Source organism: Teleopsis dalmanni, chromosome 2, assembly GCF_002237135.1.
Source record: "Teleopsis dalmanni isolate 2A chromosome 2, ASM223713v2, whole genome shotgun sequence".
Lineage (NCBI taxonomy): Eukaryota > Metazoa > Arthropoda > Insecta > Diptera > Diopsidae > Teleopsis > Teleopsis dalmanni.
Window position 1 is genome coordinate 202,525,831 of NC_051847.1, and position 19,979 is coordinate 202,545,809.

A 19,979-nucleotide genomic window follows, 5' to 3' on the forward strand; every position below is an offset into this window, starting at 1 on the left:
CTTATCAAACTAAACGCAACTTTTCTTCATATATGTATAAAAAATTCAATAGAAAAAACTATGTGTTGCTATATATACATACATATACATTAACTCGATTAGCTATCAAATTAGGGTATACAAGGTATTTAGTTTAAAGTATGAATCACTTATCACTGCTTTTTTTAATGGTGTGTACTGATTTTCCCAATGACAGCGTTTGTGTTTTCCCTTTTTTTCTAGTATTGATTTATATACATTACTATAAATAATTGCTTTGTCACTTCTATGTTCAATGATAATGCATCATATCTATTATTTCGATAAGGGATAGTGCAAAACAACGTTAAAGATCTATCGCGCTCATAATGCTATTCTATTTATGAAGTTTTAAGACAATTAGAGAATCACTAACCTTTTCTGAAAACTGAAGAGCCTAATGACGTATCAAAATCAGTAAATAAATATATCGTCAAGTCAAATTCATGACTAATTGAGTTATTTCATCGGTAAAATTACTTTGAGCAAAATTCCAATACTTGAAGCAGACCACATCACTTTTTTGAAAATGTAGTTAGATAGATACGCCATCTATATAGCATATAGTAAAATAAATGTAAATCTAATAACAAGCTGGTATTCCACATCATTTGGTAGCTCAGCAGCCAATATTCCAAAAACTTATAAGGTTCTTCTTCCCTAAAGTACTTTCTTATAACAGCATCATAAAGCTAATTTGGACATACGGTCTTTTGCTGTAAGGCAATGCAAGTATGTCAAATATACTGAATTTCTGCAAGGAGCTAAGCCAAATATATTAAAGATAATATTAGCAGTGCCATGGTAAGTAAAAAATGATAAAGATCAGACAAAGTTACTTTAAAAAACAATATGCCCAAATTGATTCTTTAATCGGTAAAATTGCTTTTACTTTTTGACTATCACGACTAAACAAAAAGACCATACCGATCTGAATCATATATCACACTTACCACTCACTGAATTTTAAGTGAAATATGTATTCATCTATAAAAAATCTATAAAATCTTATATTATCTATAAAAAATTACAAAATATTAATAGTTAATTTCAAAGTTTCAAAATTGGTTGACTATAATGAATATTGGTTATGTTAGGATTTGGTTATCGAAAAGCAATTCAGGATCTTTATATACAAAATAAGTCTATAAATTACTTTATTATTTAAAATGATTACTACAACTCTTTTTTTATCTCTCTTCTACTCTTGCTCTTTCTCTTCCAAGCACATGTAATTCACAGAGCAAGCATCACTCTAATAGTTTTCGGTCAATTATAGAGGTCTGTAGTACTTATTTTAGTTAACTTGTAGTTGTCGACATGTCACGTAACTTTGTAATACGTATGTAAGTATTTCATAATTTAAATAATTATTTTTAATCGCTAAAGGAGAATATTATGTAAATAATTCCAATGTATAAAAACTTTATAAGTAAAGATTTTATTTGAAATGATTTAGGATATATTCAAAAGTTTTATATAAGAAATATTATTCTATTAGAAATAGAAAATTTCAATAAAATGCTTATAAATAAAAATAAATAAAATTTAATTTGAAAACATCTATATTATAATTTACAGTAAATATATATATGTCATGGCATATAGACAAATGCTTACATTTATTTAGATTTATATGACAATTAATAAATATTTTGTGGTGTAGCTTTAGAGATGCTACAGTTTTATGCAAGCACATTTAAATTTCAAGATATAAAATAAATAAAATTTTTATTTAAATTTATATTTCATGATAGTCTAAGTGTAGCCATAATTAAAGCAATTACAAAATAATTAACAACAAATTATTTTATAGCAAAACTTTGAATAGAATAAATTTTGTATGTTGTAACTAAAGTTGTGAAATCATAAAAACTGACATAAAAACAAATCTAATGAATGATGGCATTTTGTTAAATATTTTTATAAAATTGTGTGTTTAAAACCATAAAACACAACACTGAAAATTTTAAAATTCAAACAAAAATTTGTGGCAACCAACACAAAAATTGTGGTTCTCCATTATTTTCGAGAAGAGTTAAGGCGGTAAAAATTTCATCAAAAAACAGCAGAGAAGCAATATTCGACATATAAAAAACATTATGAATAAAAAGAAATATAGACATTTACAGAGTATAAATTTTAATACACTACTAGCGCTATCTACAATTTTCCGCCGCTGGACTGACACCTCGGGGCCAGTCTTATCACCACAAACAACGTTGGACAGCATCAGTTTGTTGATTGTTGACGTTGAAAAACAACGTTTTTAGCTCGTCAGAAGCGCATTTTAGTTTGTGATTAACTGCGACTTTTATTTGAATTCACAAGTGAAACTTGTGCACTCTGCACTCCAACATATTTCATATTTGTGCTCATTGTTTTTGGTTCTAAGCCACAAAAATAAGTTACAAAATAAGAGTAAGCCAAATTGAAATTTGTCAACTGTAGTAACATTGACTGGTTCCCAAGCTCTGCTACATATAACCCAAAGTGCTCTAGTGGTGTTTGTGAAGTTAAGCAAAAAATAATACAAAAATAAGAAATCCAACAACAATGTTTACTCAGCTGTGGATTTGTCATCATCAACGTTTCCAGTTTTTGTTTCCACTACTGCAGTTGTTTTTAAAACTTTTTATTCTCCTCGCAATTTGCGGAAATTTACCACAAAATGTTAGCGGTCAAATTGCCTACAAAGGCCATCTTTCAGATTTACGCATAAAAGAACTGGACGCTATGGCAAAAAACTTGAACGAGTCCATTAATCTTAGCAAATATCCATGCGAGAGCTACTTTGATTACGTTTGCAGTCGCAATAGGCCACTCTATTCCATATTGGGTAAGTCAAGCTGTCAAGCAGCAATAGTTCACATTGGTTCCATATTGGCATTTACATGATAAATTCTAACTTTCAAAAGGAAACAGTGAGTTGAGTAACAAGAAAATAAAGACAATTAACTAATTGCATCAATTCTTATAAGAAAATAGTTTGGAATAAACTTCGGAAAAAATATTTTGAAATAAAAAAATTTTTCAGTGACTAATAATATAAATTTTTTGAAGTTTTTAGTACATTTGATAATAGATTTTAATAAAGACAGCTATAAGCAGCTACTTTTTCACTACGCTTTAGGTCAACATAGCTTAGTGATAGCTTAGATATCTGGTTTTAAGGTAAAAATTTATATATAAAAACTGTGATTAACAAGATAACGCATTTTCTGACTAATTGCTTGTTACCCGACGTTTATGAAATCATTATAAAAATCATATATACAAATATAATCCATGTGAAATTTTTAGAAAGTTTAACCTTGATATATAGAGCAGATATCTTTAGTGGTATATTGACGTATGGCACAGTGAAAGAATTCGTCTAGATAACTGCCTCTTTCTGACCTTTTCAGTTACGTCGCAAGTCAGTGTAACCAGAAAAATGAAATCATGAATGGATGAAATAATTCTGACTTTGCTGATGGTAAAATACCAATTTAAAAAAATTCTTTAAAGTTGATCTACGACTATCAGCTGTTTAAAGTTTTTTATGGTATTTGTTAAAGTTTTAGACAGGTATGCTTACGTACTTTATTACTATACGTATGTTTCTCTTCGATCTGTTACTTTTTACGGCAACTACATATAGCAAAAGTTAAACCGTTCAGAATCATATATCACACTTACTACTCACTGAATTTTAAGTGAATACATATACTTATCAATAAAAACTTACAAAAAATTAATAGTTCCAATAAATTACCTAATTTAACAATTTCATAATTGGTTGACTATAATGAATATTGATAGTGATAGGATTTAGTTATCGAAAAACCATTCAGGATCTTTTTCCAAAACGCACAAACGAAACCTAAATTTGTTCTGCTCCATAATTGAAGACTATTTATTCGATTATTGTAAGGATAATTGAATGTGACTATATTAACTTATCTTATCAAACCGATAAAAGACTTAATAACATAGATCTTTTAAGCTTCATATGGTCCCTAATAATTTCTAGTACAAATTTTTCACAACTTAATCTACTTTTTTGTGTGCTGACATAGTATAAATATAACATTTATTTTCATAGTTTTCATTATAATAAAACTATATCATAGTTGAAGGAATAAACAAATATTGGCCATTTAAAAAACTGACAGAACGCTTTTAATGTAACCAGAAACGAACACCCGCCCTCCCACAGATTCATGAAATTAAAATTATATCCAATATCTTTTGGTTAATATACTGTGTTTTCGTCTTTCAGAAAAAAAACTTAATTCATCATTTTTGTTTGTTAAAGCTATTATAGTGTGATTACAAATAAAGCTCAACATATCAGTTCCTTTTGGCTAGGACTAGAAATATGTTTAGTCCTAGTAGCTTGCTAAACTTGACAAAACGATGGCGTAAAAATGAACGTAGAGCATGAAATATCATACAATGAATAAATAATCTGACCTATTTACTGATTATATCTCATTTACTTAAAACTTTACAACAGAAAACTCAAACATTTTCATATAATAACCAACCAAAATATTTATAATAAGAAGTTAAACACTTTTTAAAACTTTTTCATTTTAGGTCGCACTCCAGACATAGAAGATTTGATGAAACTTTTTCAAGAACTACAAGAAGACAGTGTACCGTTTGCAGCTAAACAAAAACTTATAGACTTTTTTATATCATGCAATATGCGTAAAGGCCTTGAGGAATGCTATCGACAATCTTTTGAATATTTTATACCAATATTTGGATATATAATTTCAAAGAATCATCTTGATGGGAGTGCACATGAGCAAAGCAATTTCTTAGAGATACTGCAACGTTTCTATAGGAGAGCGCAACGTACCGAGAACTTTGCACAAAATCCCATTCTTTTGAAATTAGGAGTACTAATTCAAAGTTTTACCACAGCTAATACATATTTTCGTATTGAAGATCTTAATCACGAGTATCGCGATCTACGTATATATCGTGATGGTTTTGAGTATAATGTAAAAAACTTAGAACAATATCTAAAACGAAATTCCACCTATGAGTTTGGAATGCAACGTACAATGCTTGATTGGAGTTTATATGTTTATCAGAGCCGTAATAAACCCATGTCTTATTACTTTCCAACATTCAATGTACACCTATGGATGACACTGTATAATAGCACAGAACGGTTTCGTGAACTAAAAGCTTTGAATAAGATTGCCGAATGCCTTAAGTTGCCACAGTTTGTAAATGTATTGGAAGAAGCGCGTATATTAGCTATAGTTTACATGAAAAGTATTCGCAATGCTTGGCAGGAATATAGTGACTGGATTTCGTCTTCCCCGGTGCATCAAGAAGTTTTTGATCAGGAGAATGTAATATTGAAACCGTATAATTTAACCAACAAACATATATTTTTTACGCTTTATGCACAAAACTTCTGCGAATTCGGTAAGGAGCTGGCGGAGAGTGTTTTTTACTTGGGCATCAAACAGAACCAAGATTTCGGGGAAACTTACTCCTGTGGATATCAAACAGAAAGGACTGAACATTGTGTATACTGAGTTTATTATTATGTACAATGTCATGTATCGATACAAAGTGTGTAATCAAAAAATTAACTTCATTTGAGTGTTTAAATTTTATTTAATACATTTTAATAACCGAATTTAAGTAATTATTTTTTTATTTTTTATTATTTTTAAAATATTCTTTAGCAATTTCATTATTATATAGTCGCGCCAAATCCACACATGTTTGACCAAACATATCACGTGTATTCATATCTGCGCCACTGGTAACCAACAATTTAAGGACATTCAAGTTGGCCTCCATAACCACTACGCGTTGGTGGATCGAATTGAGAGCAATATATATAGGAGTACAGACATATAAGTGAATTAAAATAGCATTTTAAATTTCCTAGTATGTGTGAAATTTACCTGCACGCATAAGCAATGTCCAACCACTTGCATCTTTCGCTTCCAGATTTGCGCCATTATCAAGTGCAAATTTAAGCATTTCATACTGATTTGCATCCACTGCGAAATGGCATGCAGTCATACCGTCGGCATCTGTGCCATTTAGATCAGCTCCCATATTAAGCAGCATACGAGCCGCGGCCAGATTTCCATGATAAAAGGTCAACTGCAACGGAAATGTATTTTTATGTAAAAATATTTCATTCGATGATAGCGTACGAATATTTTGCATTTCGTAGCCTCGGATACACACATGCAAAGGAGTTCTGCCATTTTGTACATTGCCGATTCGTATATTTGCGCCTGCCGTTACCAATATATCGATTATGCACATTTCACCGTATATAATCGCATTTGCCAATGGCAAATAATCGTTCGGACCGGGTAATTCAATAAGTTTGGGTCTACACTGCAATATACGTTTCACTAAAAATCGTTCGCCCTTTTTTATGGCACGATGCAAGGATAAAGTTGAAGGTAATGCAGTTAAAGTGCAGGCCTGCACAAAATTTTCATTTTATTTGCTAAGCAAATTTTTCAGAATATTTAAATTTAGTTAAGTTTTTTTTCAATATTTTACCACTAATTCCTCAGTTTTTTTAAACTCCTCATATCTTCCCAACTCCTTGTTGAGCTTAAGTGCTTTCGCTCGAAATTTAAAGGCAAAATTTTCAGGTAAATGTTTTACCGTCGCTGAGCACTGACCAGTCCTTAGTGAATATATTAATATATCCACAGCAAAGTTTTAATTTAATAATTTTTTAAAGTCTTAAATTCAATAAGATATTTAATGTTTTTTTAACTTAAACTCTAGGTATCCTTAAGATTTTCAGAGATTGATTCCTTACTTTATTTTTACTCTAACCTTTTATCTATTGATAAAAATGTTGTAATTTTTTTTAAATTTAAATTTTTTTCTGTTCAAAAACTAAATTTAATTAATTGTAATAAAGCTTTCTTGTTAACAGAAATTTTTACTCAAATGGTGTTATTTTTGGAACCGGTCCATTGTGATAAAATTTTTAAAAATTTAAAAATTTTAAAATTTTAGAAAACTACTTTTAATTAGATAAATGTATTACAATTATTGATAAAATTTAGTTTTGCATTTAAAAGTTCTAAAATTATATAGAACAGACTTAAAAATTAAAAAATTTATTTTAATGAAAAAAAGATTAAAGTATAAACATATGAAATTATTATATATAACACCATTTAAGTTACAATTTTATACATAATTTTTATTTTAATATTTAGTGCTACTATAAATTTAATAACATTAATAAATTATTCTTTATTTTCATAGTACCACCTACGCAAATCAATAAAAAATACTGTCTTAAAAAAAAAATAAATGAAATCCGAAAGTAATGTTTTGTATATGAAATATTTTCAGAATTAATAAATATAATATCATAAGAAAATATTATAAATAAAACAAAAGAAAAAAACTTTGAAATAATTCATTGAATCACACACAATCCTTTATTTTATTCACTTCAAAGTTATGGTGTCCTGTTTTGCTTACCAGGCAACTTCGTGCCAACCTCTGACTCTGTGATGTTGTTCAACTTGATAGACATCAGCCGACTTAATTAAGTCCCAAGATATGGTAATGCTAGTGTCCGTTCGTTTTTCCACTTTCAATTTCCAATCATCTGCGTTCACATTTTTGACATCACCATCTGGTGTTGAGCTATTGCACATATCCTCACTATTATCAGAATTTTCAACGGATTTTTGCATATTGCTTATCCTTAACTCCTTTTTTTCTTTGTATTTTTTGTGTTATGTCCTTTTGGCAAACATCAAAAGTTTGATATTTCTATCTTGTTTTCAGCGGCGTCTCTTCGATTGCTAGCTCACGTATTGAAAGACAATTTCTGACTGCAGTCAATCACGTCAGTTATTAACTTAACTGTTACGCTATAATTGGCAATTAAACCCAAAAACATTTTGTACGTCTATCTATTCACAGCAGTATTTTTTACAAAAAAATTGATTTGAAGTACGTAACAACTTACTACAATTCAACCACTTACTTTAAAAGTAAGAAGAATAATAATATTGAATAATTCAATGATTCTATTTGTATAAGTAGTTTGAAAATTGAAACACCGAATATGTAGTACTTACCTTAAATGCTTATACAAAGTGCAATATGCTAACTTAATTTTTAAACTAAGCAACGAAAGTATAATCAATAAATAAATTGTTGTTCTAAAATTTCGCTGAACTACAATAGCTTGAGGAATAGAACTAAACATTATAGTAATACTACCAAAAGCATATCCAAGAATGACTTAAGTTTTAAATACTCTACAATCCTGTTATTATATATTAAAAAAATTTAAAAAAAAAATATTAAAAACAAACTAAAATTTGTAGTATTACTTAAAATACCAATAGCTAGAATACGTGTGCTTATCCCAAATGTTATTATTATTATTGATATAGGATGTGGCACCGTAACCGTGTGGTCTATTGTGCCCTCTTCTTACTATGTACAGTATGTCTCTTAACCTTGTTGCTTCGATAAACAGTAGTATAGAACGGACTTTACACATTTTTATTGCCTCTTTCATAAGGATACACATATGTCGAGACACTTCATTGTCTTCGTAGAATTTATCGTTTACATAAAAACGTTTACGTAAATATGTCCAGTCTCGTTAGGTGGTGATATATGTATTTTAGTTTACAGTGTCCTTGTTCTAAGTTTTACATATGATAAATCCATACAATCCTTGTTATGGGTACTAATACCAATTATGGATACCAAAACAATTTCTTTTTGGAACCAACATTATAACTAGTTTGTGGAATATGTACCTTTAATTGGGGCATTCAGTACAACCCGGCGTATACATACCTACATAAAAACATAAGTAATATTTTTCTCTGTGTTTTTTTTTTAATCTGTAATGTTGATAAAATTTTTTATGAGTGTAGAGAAAATATATAAATTTCTGGTTGTTAAACCGAATGTTAAATAAAAATACCATAATCCAAAAACAATGTTATAAAGGCGAAGAACGAAGATGAAGAACTCTTCTATTTTATTATGCTCGACGTATATTCATTTTAGTAAATATTTTTAACTAATAAAAATATGCATTTTGAAATAAAAAGCTATTTGGAATATTATAAAAGCATCCCAGAAATTGATATTGCGCATTATTTACGAACATTTTCCATTTGTGGAAATTTTTACTTAATCATTTAAATTAAATTAAATTTGATTTAGTGACCAGCTACTGTTTTGTTTAATATAACAAATATTTTAATTATCATTTTTTGTTTTGTGAACGTGAACGTGGACAGCATTTTATGAAATTCCAACAACGAAATTATATTATAAACATTTTATTCAAATAACATAAATAAATATAAAATTTTGTTTATGTTACAAGCAAATATTTGTTCAGTTGTTAGATAAATTGCTGGTTTTAGAGGAGAATTATTATTATTACATTTTTGGGCCCACGTTTGCATAATCAAAATCCTAAAATTAAATAAAAAAATTGATTTGAAATGCAATTTTAAGCTCTTGTGCTGCTGCTGCAATGCGTTTTAATTGGCATTTCATTAAAATCTATTATTTATTTTGCGAAATGCATGAGCTATGCATACATTGAATTGCATTAAAATTTGAACAAAATTACATTTTATTAAAATTCTAATTTGCACACGCAATTATACTTGCAAAGTCCTTTAAATTAACATTTTTGAATTTTTATTGCATTTTAAACTGCACGGCAACGTATTTGTGAATTGCCACTTGTCGCATTACTGCATCCACGATGCCAAAATCTGTGAATTTGATATAAATGGGATTCAATTGAATTGAGGTCGAAATTTACATAATTTTTAAACGCACAAATTTTGCTATAATTTAATAAAATTATTGAGTGCATGAGTGAGTCATTGCAAATGTTGGACAAATCTCATGCTTCTGGTAAACCAACTGCCCAGGGATCAACGGATATGTTGTGGTTAGTAGTCTATGCTTCAATTACAAACGAGTGTAGTGCCATAAACTGGTGACACGGTTGCCACTTATGGTGCTTTAGTACCAAAATTGGTACTTTTTTTTTCGTTTGGTACTCATGTTTAAAAAATAGTACATTTTTGACGACCCAACTTTATTGTGGATATTTCCAAATAATTTTTTTTATAAATCCAACTTTGCACTATTTTATATTTTGTTCATTTATAACACTATGAAAAACACAGAACGAAAAAATAAAAAGGTCCAAAAAAATTTTGGACCTTTTTTTACAGAAATGGTTCCTTTTTAAACCAATTTTGGTACAGGAAAAAATTTTCAAGTGGCAACCGTGACTGGTGATTAAATTTGTCACATTTCTGAAGTGCTAATCTCTTCTTAGGAACTCTTAGGACTCCGAAAAATCTTAAACATGACAAATTACAATTTATCGATAACGAAAATCGTACGGTCATAGCTAAAACCGTACTGTTAACAACCCTGACAACAACAATGCTGGCAACAATGCCAGAAAATCGTTTGAACGAAACGCCCAAGAGCTACCGGCACAATAAAAAAAAAAACAAAAAAACATCTGAACACATTCTTTGTAAGTCCTTACGCCTGACAAAATTGAGTAGTCTACGAACTAACATAATGGGCCTGAAAGACATACAAAAGATAGATCTTCGATAGTTGATTTCACGGTGTCGATTACCGTAAAATTACAGTAATTATATTGCAATCATTATTATTATAGAACAAAAAAAAACCAAGGTTAAATTAATGATGCACATTTCATCAGAATTTGAAATCTTAAGCAGGAGTTTATTACATCTCCACTTTTGGAAGTACGAAATAGATATAGTTTTATAACTACATGAACTGTACGCAAATAGTAAATCATTAGGCATTTAAGCTCATATTTATTATTTCAAGCAGTTAACGGATAACCCCTTACATATACATACATATATATATAATCATACAATGTGTTTCTTAAGCTATTTAAGGGATGGATCTTATATATTCCATTCAATTGGTAATCTATTGAAATAATAATTTATTAAAAGAAATGTTCGACGCTATTAAGTAATTACTGCATTATATAAAGAGAATATTTTAAACCATTTGAGAATTGTAATTTCGTTAGTCTTAAACACAAACTTTTTAATTCTAATTCAGTAATAAATGAAATGTTAACATTCTAAAGAACACAGCAATGTTCAATAAATAATATTTGAATAGTGCTGAGTTCTATTAATTTGTATATTATTAATATATGAGAAGTTTTCCTCATTTATAAAACTCTGTATGACATAGAAAAAAAAAATTGGTATTATGATGCTTTCAAGATCATTTTTTAATTCAAGTCTGTATACGAAATAGGCGATATTGATAGTTTACTTTAGCGCGTCTTATTAATATATTAAACTAGAATTTGTAATAATGCTGAGATTAATAAATACTTTTTTTTTGAGTTATTAATATTTTGTAAAAGCACGGTTAGTATGCATCGTCAGCCAACAATTTACATATTAATATCGTTATACTTACAGATAATTTTTTTTTTAATTTTTGACTAAAAGACAGAAGATATAGATTTATAGATTTATATTCCCTGAGAAATTCAGCACATAAAAGTTTATAAAAGTTTAAATTTTTAGTAACTGTTTTTTTAATAGTTAATACTCCTTCGACAGTTTGATAGTGATAACATAGGTATATAAAGTTTTTAAGAGTTATTCATAAAGAAAATATATGTATATTTAAATATTTTGCCATTATCATCAACAAATAAAAAGTACAATAAAAAAAATAATAATGTAATAATAATAAGTAATTGTTATAAATATAATTAAAATAATAAAATAGTTATTACTTTTAATTACTAATTAATTAGTAAATAATAAGTATGTAATTATTGATTTCTTGTGCTATAGGAATACAGATATATTAATATGATTCATTAATACACCCAAAATTTATAAGACTGTATAGGTACTGTCTCCATAATACAATACAATACGACTTCAGCTTTAAGTGTTAATTTTTTTAATAGCAGTTATTTCCTAAAATATCTCTTAAAACATAACTTTATACTATACTAAATTCAGTCACCTACAAACAAAATCTAATATCCATGTCATTATAAAAAATATATGCTTTTTCAACCTCGTGCAGATAAAACGCAGCACTAGCGACACCTGCCGCAAAAAATGTGAAGAAATCTAAGCTAAAAGCTTTACATACAAAAAATCACTGATTTGTGTAAAAATATAGCTTTTTAATTAACAAAGTTGTGCTTTTATCTACAATTTCACAGATACATTCGTATCTCAACTATTAAAAGAATAGACAAGTTGCTATTATTCAATACATCTAAATAATAATCTTAGTCGATAGACTGTATAAGTGTTATTAACGACATTGCAGCTCTCAAAATCTAAAAAACATAAAAATTTTAAAAAAATTTTTAGTTACAGTTAATAGTTTTATTTTAGTTAGAAGTTTAAAATTCAAGTACTTTACCACCATAAAATTTGCTAAAGATGCTTCATAAAAGCCAGCCTTTATAACCACTTCACGTTGAGATCGTAACATTACCAGAAGCAACATTCGACGCGTTTTTGGAGTCAGGAGATACCAGTTAGATAGCTGTACAGAAACTCCAACCATTGAACTCTTTCAAAAAAAAAAAAAAATAAAATAATTTATTTCGATATTGTATAATTCATAAGATAAATACTTCAACTTTAAGTATTTCTCCACCATAGCAATATATGAATAACTGCAAAAGTATGGCCGCAAGAAAAGTGCAATAAACAACTAAAACTAGTAAAGTATCTAAATGCTGAAATAGATTAAATCATTAAATATATTTCATGAAACTACTAAGAATAATACTAACAGTCACTAGTTGATATATAATAACGCATACTTGCACTGATGTTAACAGAAACTGACCAAAAACAATTGGCTTGTAGATTTGTCGCACCTTATTCGATAGATCCAAAAGTAAAACATGGTAATCAATATATTTGCTGATATCATATTGTGCTGCTTTATCTGATCTTCTAAACTTATTTGTTTGAATAAAAAATTGCAACGCTTGAAAATGTGAACGTAGATTTATAGTGAACGATAGAAATAAACCATCAATGGCGCTGGCATACATCACCACTGTCATCGTAACAAAACCAGTGTAGACGTACCCAAACTCATAGCCGGGCGTGGACACAAAATCAAAATTAAATCTAAAACATTGAAAATAAAATCAAATCATATCAAATCAAATTAATTTAATTAATTATTTGAACTTTGACTAAATGCAATAATCAATCAAAATCAAAATTAAAATCGTACATCACCTCATGGGCATCGGTAAATCTCTTATGATGGTTTTATGATTTATTTTAGACCAGATTATCTTCACCAATGGTCCAATCATAAAATACAAACCAGTTGAAGATACCGAAAAGTAATATAATTTCACTAACTTCATTGCTATTTTATTGGCCACAGTCAAGCCGCGTTTGACCTCGCTTACATGCGCTATTAAAACCAAACAAAATATACAAAATACACAAAATACACAAAAAGCAACAACAAAAGTTCATAAAATTGGCAATAATTATTTCATTAATTAAATGCATAAGTAAAACTAATTAATGTTGGTCTTTAAATTGTTGGTAGACAGGAAATTAAACTGATTTAGGTCGCCAAACAAAAAAAAATATAATTAAATTACAAAGTCTTGACCTGCAAATAATTGCAGATGAAATGGTTCTTATGGACGAGAATGGAAGAGAACTATTTTGTAAAATGTCTCAAATACAATTCTTTTCCTCTTCGAATGCAATAAAAGTGTATGAACAGCTATTTGAATACTTTTAACAACTTAAGACCCAATTTTGATTTAGATGCTTACTTACTATGATGACGATCTTGTAATGTACCTCAAATAACTTAACCATTGTTTTTTTTTTTTATTTTTAAATGAAACAATTTAGTTATTTCTTTGAAAGTATACACTTTTAATATACTTCTTAAACTCGTAAAAACATTTTACTTGTAGTTTATTCAACCTTAGCGTTCACTTCTCTCAATCAGAAACAGTGAAGAATATATTTTTGGGATATACCTTCCAATGCTGAATTTTATTACCAACTTCATTAAATACTTGCTTACCAGCATTGAACATTTCACCAAATTGCTCCATTAGTTCCATGAACCTTTGCTTGTACATCAAAAAAGTTATCATTTTAATCACTGTCAACATATTCGTCAACACAATGCTGAGACTTGCAGTCGCAAGTGTTAAGTCATCAATGTTGTAAACCACGTAATTAATCATTGGCCATTGAGCAGATAACACCAAAAGCAGAGAGCCATAATAAATAAAACTATTCCATTTACGTAAAAGCGGTGATTTTTCATTTTCCAACGTGTGACCCATTAACCGCAAACATTTTCTCTGGGTTTCAAATATGTCCTGCATGGCGCCACTTATAATTTCACTTCAGATACAGTACTTAAGAACTGCAGAGCTCATAAAATTACTTCTCCCATATAAAGGCTTTCCCTTTCAAAGAATTTTAGTAGGAAATTCTTCCATTTCTAATTATTTAATTACTTGTCATGTGTTCTGGAAATAGTCATAATTACCATTTGAGTTGACTTTAAGACTGTCATTAAATAATAATTGCAGGATATTATCAATGTTTTGATTGGCCGTCGACATTTTAATTACTTTAATAATGTAATTAAATGAATTTTTATAAAACTGTTAAAGTACAAAAAGTGTATAATAAAATTTTACAGATTTTATAAAAATATAAATTTTTATTTCTTATTTGAGTAAAGTTTCTTGCTATAAGAAATATTTAATTTTCATTATGTTTAATGCATTCAAATTAACAGAAAATTCAGAAATATTAAAATTAAATAATATATTAATTTATAATAGCATTTTAATTCATGTAATGAATATTAAATCAAGTGATAAATGTTTAATTAACTTATATATCTTATCTGTTATGCACTTCCGCAGAAATCAATCAAAAATTTACATAAACACAACACTTTATGAACATTTAAATAATTTAAAATCTGTGAGTTCATAGATAAAATCTTTAAAGTGTCTGTATGTAGATTATGTTGATATATACATATGAGTCAACTATATAAAACGATTAAATAATTTATTGAACTCTTTAATGTAATGTGCAGTGATCTAATCGAAAGCTACACCAACTAAGACATGTCTTTTCTTTGATATAATATTAATAAAAATGATTTAGTTAATTAATAAAAATTAGAGCTACTATAAAGTTTCAATAAAATAACTGAGGAATAAATTTATGCGGAGAAGATGAGAGTAATATAAGACAATACAATAAATAGCCAACAACTAGCAAAATCGGATCAGATAAATATTAACTATACGATCACCGGGTAGATGTATGCATAATTATAATATACCATATATAATTATATACACACATAAATATTATATATGCACATATAATGTATGTCACATTATTGTTGTATGCCCGATTTTCAAAGAACATAAACGTACTTTTTTTGATAAAGCATTTCTGTCCGAAGTTGAAGTTAAGGTCTTATTAAAGAGTAGCAATACTAATAATCTGTACAAATTCACGAAAAGTGCTTTAAGTTATAGAAGATTAAATATTGAAGGATTTATAGAATTAATAATACTAATAATATGCACTACTATTTGTATGCTAATTTGACACACTAATACGAAATTTAAGTAAAATTTTTTGTAAGTGCTGTCCGAAATAATAAATTATAAAAATAATTATGACGAGATAGTACTTGTTAAGACAGTAGGTATAGTATAATAACTCTATACTAGTCTTAGACAGATCATTTGTTCTCTTATATGGACTTAAGACTTTATATTATGTGGCGGATATGCGCATATCTACCAACTGTAGTCGTTGTAAGAACATTAAAATATTATTATTTAAGATATTATGAGAATAGTCTTTAGTGTGAATATTATTCTCTATGTCGCTGACTCGAACACATCACGAGTTATTGAAAATTCGCACTATTTCGTAGAGACTGTAATTTACTCACCGTGGACTTGGACGTTTACCAGCCAACTTAGCTGCTGTATATTAAAGATAAACGCAGAATAAGCTTATAGAATAGCGATTAGATCAAGAAACAGCATTAGACTATACACAGTTAAGAAGCAATCCACTCTTTAGTTTGTTTCTATCAAAAAATTGTACCCATGTATTTTAAATCACTGCTATAGTTAGTAACTGTTTTGTGAGTATTGAGCTGTGATAGTCTTTACGACATTGTCTGATGACAACAATGGATCTAGCTTAATTTTTATTTTCAATTACCTGAAGTAGACTGCTGTGATTCTGCAATTCATACATAGAAAACCCTGAAATATCACTTGTACATATTTACATAATATTGGAACAGAAGAGTACCTTGAGGGACGTGAGCATTATAAATCGATGGAAACAAAAAAGTAATAATACTTCAGCTCTCAATAATAATTTCTTTTAACTATATTAAACACTAAAAATAATCTTTTCGGTAATAAAGAAAAGGCTATTTTGCTTTGCAAAAGAGTATACCGATTCATGCCAAACATAGGTGGTGCTTCCCGAGTTAGTTTGGCTTCAGTTTACAAATGTGTGACGTTTTGTTGTATATCGGAATACTTCATAGTTTGAGACGATGTTGTGGTAATGCTGGCTGTATATATGCTGATGGGTCTGAAAGCATTTCTAGTCAGGGGATATTTCTTCCTGCGTTTACGACCACAGAATGCTACAAATGTGTAATCTTTGTCAGTTTCTTACCAGTGCTTATAATATAAGTGCCATAATAAATTGCAATATTGATGGGATCGCCTACAAAAGTCAGGCTAATTCATTCGCTAATTTTATATATTAAAGTTTGGATTCTTCAAGCAGATGATGACTAGGGATTTTAACTGACGCTGTACATTAGGGAATATGAATGCTTCGTGTAGACTTTTACATACAAGTGCGGTACTGATTGAAGCTTACAAATTCAATCTGGTTATATTGATTTTGTTTATGTACTAGTATCAAAACAGCTAGCACCCTTTCTTTCTTCGTTTTCTTTATTGGGATGAGCATGTTTTTTATTGAATAGTTAAAGTGCTCTAACCTTCATGTACTTGATAATGGTTTCAGTACAAATCTCTCTGTTGATATTAGAGTTTCTGACTTATCACCGTGATTTTCACTCCTTTATTAAAAACGTCGAATTAATTAATTAAAAGTGAGAATTCTAATTAAACCAGTGCATCTTTTTGCTTTTGAAAGGAAGTTAACGCAAATTCAGAGTGTGTATATATATTGCCTTTGTTCCTAAGTCAAAAAGTCGTGTGTACGTATTTGATAACTGCACCTGATTTTAGCAATAGAGAGATATTAAATTTATTCGCTGCTGTTTTTCGAAAAGGATGTACCATTTCTTTCTCAAAGTTACACTTAAAGTAAGAAATTTCATTTATAATAACACATGCTTCTGCCATATTGACACCATTAGGTGTATCGGCAACTCCGAAGTGAGTCATAAATTTCAAGTGAAGTGTATTTTAATGGGTCAATGTGTCTTGTTTCATTTTATTATATTTTATTTTATTTTTTTATGTTTTAATTTATTATATTTTATTTTATTACTATTTATTTTATAAATTTTATTTTATATATTTTACTTTATTTTATTTTATATTTTATTATAATTTATTTTTATTAATTTTTTTTGATTTATTTTATTATATTTTATTTTGTTATTACTTATTTTATTAATTTTATTTTACATATTTTTCTATATTTTATTTTATTTTATTTTTTTGTTTTATTTTATTATATTTTATTTTATTATTACTTATTTTATTCATTTTATTTTATATATTTTACTTTATTTTATTTTATAATATTTTATTTCATTTTTATTACATAATTTACTATTTATTTTCTTCCTATTTCTTAAATTATTATATTTTATCTTATAATTTATATTAATTAATTTTATTACTTTAATTCAAAAATTTTTAAATTTTATTGAATAACATTTAATATCAAATTGTTGTTATTGTGCAAGTTTATACAATTAAAAATTATTAATTAATTTATTAATTTTTTATTTAACAAACATTCACTAGCAGTCATTAAGGGAAGTAAATAGTAGTTTCAAATAAAGAAAAAAAGCTATAATTTTGAATTTCAATGAAAGGAAAATAATAATAAAGCAACAAACCTAATGGCTAACACGAATGTGATGTTTGCAAAAAAAAGTTTATGGGTCAGTGGTGCCGTGATAAATCAGAAAGTTAACCAAATTAACCTTTCGTCATGATATTTATTAACAGGTACAAAAAACCGAGTAAATACCGACCACGGGGTGTAACAATTCGAATTTACCAACACAGCCAACGGGCCAATGAGATGCGAAATCTAATCAATTTTGATTAAAAAAATTGCAAAAAATAACGAGAAAAGTAAAACAAAATAAATAAATACGTTAACATATTTGATTAATGTTAACAATTTGATGAAATGTTCAATGATTTCGGACTGGACTGGACTGGACTGGACTCATGAAGTAACAAAGTAACAAAGTAACAAAGATCATAGGTGGGAGATAACAGCAAAAAGACGAACAATTCAGTTAATGAGCAAAAAATCCAAATTTCCTTTTAAGCAATTCATAACAATGAATAAGTAAAAAAGCCATTACATTTCTTTTTTTCAAAATTAAACTAATAGTTTTATTAACGATTTCACTAGCAATAAAATTTACAAAACAAAAACTCAACAATCTTTGTGTTTAACACACAAAGTGAAAAAAGCAATAACAACGACTACTTCAAGTTCTTAGAAATTTGGTGGTAAGTATGCATTGCTTGAGTGTGATCCCGTAGCGACGCCATGAGCACCACCAAACGATCCACTGGATACGACACCTGTAGCAACACCACCATGACCAGCAACACCAGCGCCAGCGGCACCAGCGTCACCACCCAAGGAACCAATGACTGAGGTAACTGGAGCAACACCTTCATCTGTGACTTGACTGCTGCCTCCCAAAGCATCATACTGAGCTTGGATTTGTTGTTGAGCATGAGCAGCTTCTTCGGCAGTCTTGTATTTAATGAAGAATACTTCAGGTTTGCTGGTTGGGCTGGCGTGTTCAATAACTTCAGCTTGGATATCAGAGGAGTCAGCTTTCTTATTAAGCACATAAATGACAGTCTTTTCTTCATTGACAGCTGGGCTGATCTTGATGGCAGTCTTCTTGTGTGCCTTTTGTGGCGCCTTGATGAACACAACATTGTAGTTCTTCTTGGGTACACCGACGGTGATGTGTTGTTCTTTGTATTCATCTTCACCATCTTCAGGTGCGGAGTGAATGTAGAAGCGTTTCGACACAACAGCTTGTTGTTGTTGTTGTTGATGATGTTGTTGTTGGTGATGTGATACGCCTACATTACTTGAACCCTGACTGAAGAAAGCTTGTTGGCCACCGGTGGCGCCTTGAAAGAAACCTGCTGAACCACTTGATGAAGGTGCAACATAATTGCCACCGAAACCTGTGGTCTGTTGCACAGCACCTGTTGGATTGTAGTTATAACCTTGTGGTGCAGCGAAAGCTACGGCAGTCAAACACAAAACCTATAAAAATTTAAAAAAAAGAGTTAATCCTTTTGCGCTCATCCGAGTTGCTATGTTATAGCGTATCCTTACAATGAATCCACGCATTTCTTTGCTTATTTTGAATGTAGTGTGCACGAAGGGCTGTTCTGTTAGTTACTTGATTGAGTGTTTCTGTTGTACTGTTGAATTGTGGAACTGTTCACATCTTTTATACCAAAAACTTAAATTTTACGACAATTGTAAATATCAGTGTGGTTACCGTTTGCTTATTTGTTTTAGCGCTCTTTGCTGTGGTTTCGTCTTCTCCACCATTCCTCAAAT

The 19,979-nt window shown here is 29.0% G+C and overlaps 4 protein-coding genes across 4 annotated transcripts; 1 reads left to right on the forward strand and 3 right to left on the reverse strand.

Annotated features, from left to right (window-relative positions):
* The first annotated feature begins 2,251 nt into the window (after window positions 1-2,251).
* On the forward strand, window positions 2,252-5,673 carry LOC119684357. The gene is made up of 2 exons (XM_038098383.1): window positions 2,252-2,857; window positions 4,603-5,673. The coding sequence occupies exons 1-2, from the start codon at window positions 2,575-2,577 to the stop codon at window positions 5,562-5,564; spliced, it is 1,245 nt and encodes a 414-aa protein (XP_037954311.1). The 5' UTR covers window positions 2,252-2,574; the 3' UTR covers window positions 5,565-5,673.
* Window positions 5,670-7,727, reverse strand: LOC119676576 (fibronectin type 3 and ankyrin repeat domains protein 1-like). The gene is made up of 4 exons (XM_038087818.1): window positions 7,510-7,727; window positions 6,562-6,691; window positions 5,943-6,489; window positions 5,670-5,840 (listed from the first exon to the last, which is right to left on the reverse strand). Exons 1-4 carry the CDS (start codon window positions 7,725-7,727, stop codon window positions 5,686-5,688), a joined length of 1,050 nt encoding a protein of 349 aa, XP_037943746.1. The 3' UTR covers window positions 5,670-5,685.
* A 4,637-nt stretch (window positions 7,728-12,364) lies between these two features.
* LOC119677814 (odorant receptor 82a-like) lies at window positions 12,365-14,470 on the reverse strand. Its single transcript, XM_038089345.1, has 6 exons — window positions 14,161-14,470; window positions 13,341-13,524; window positions 12,881-13,226; window positions 12,719-12,823; window positions 12,502-12,654; window positions 12,365-12,415 (listed from the first exon to the last, which is right to left on the reverse strand). Exons 1-6 carry the CDS (start codon window positions 14,468-14,470, stop codon window positions 12,365-12,367), a joined length of 1,149 nt encoding a protein of 382 aa, XP_037945273.1.
* A 4,408-nt stretch (window positions 14,471-18,878) lies between these two features.
* Window positions 18,879-19,763, reverse strand: LOC119676577. Its single transcript, XM_038087819.1, has 2 exons — window positions 19,749-19,763; window positions 18,879-19,676 (listed from the first exon to the last, which is right to left on the reverse strand). Exons 1-2 carry the CDS (start codon window positions 19,761-19,763, stop codon window positions 18,879-18,881), a joined length of 813 nt encoding a protein of 270 aa, XP_037943747.1.
* Window positions 19,764-19,979: the final 216 nt, after the last annotated feature.

Coding starts and splice junctions, on each gene's coding strand:
- LOC119684357 (XM_038098383.1), top strand. CDS start 2,575: ATGTTTACTCAGCTGTGGATTTGTCATCATCAACGTTTCCAGTTTTTG. Junction 2,858..4,602: donor GCCACTCTATTCCATATTGG/GTAAGTCAAGCT, acceptor TTTTCATTTTAG/GTCGCACTCCAGACATAGAA.
- LOC119676576 (XM_038087818.1), bottom strand. CDS start 7,727: ATGCAAAAATCCGTTGAAAATTCTGATAATAGTGAGGATATGTGCAAT. Junction 6,490..6,561: donor AAAAAACTGAGGAATTAGTG/GTAAAATATTGA, acceptor TAAAATGAAAAT/TTTGTGCAGGCCTGCACTTT. Junction 5,841..5,942: donor GACATTGCTTATGCGTGCAG/GTAAATTTCACA, acceptor ACCAACGCGTAG/TGGTTATGGAGGCCAACTTG.
- LOC119677814 (XM_038089345.1), bottom strand. CDS start 14,470: ATGCAGGACATATTTGAAACCCAGAGAAAATGTTTGCGGTTAATGGGT. Junction 13,525..14,160: donor TGGTGAAATGTTCAATGCTG/GTAAGCAAGTAT, acceptor TGGTTTTAATAG/CGCATGTAAGCGAGGTCAAA. Junction 12,416..12,501: donor CTTTAGCAAATTTTATGGTG/GTAAAGTACTTG, acceptor TATGTTTTTTAG/ATTTTGAGAGCTGCAATGTC.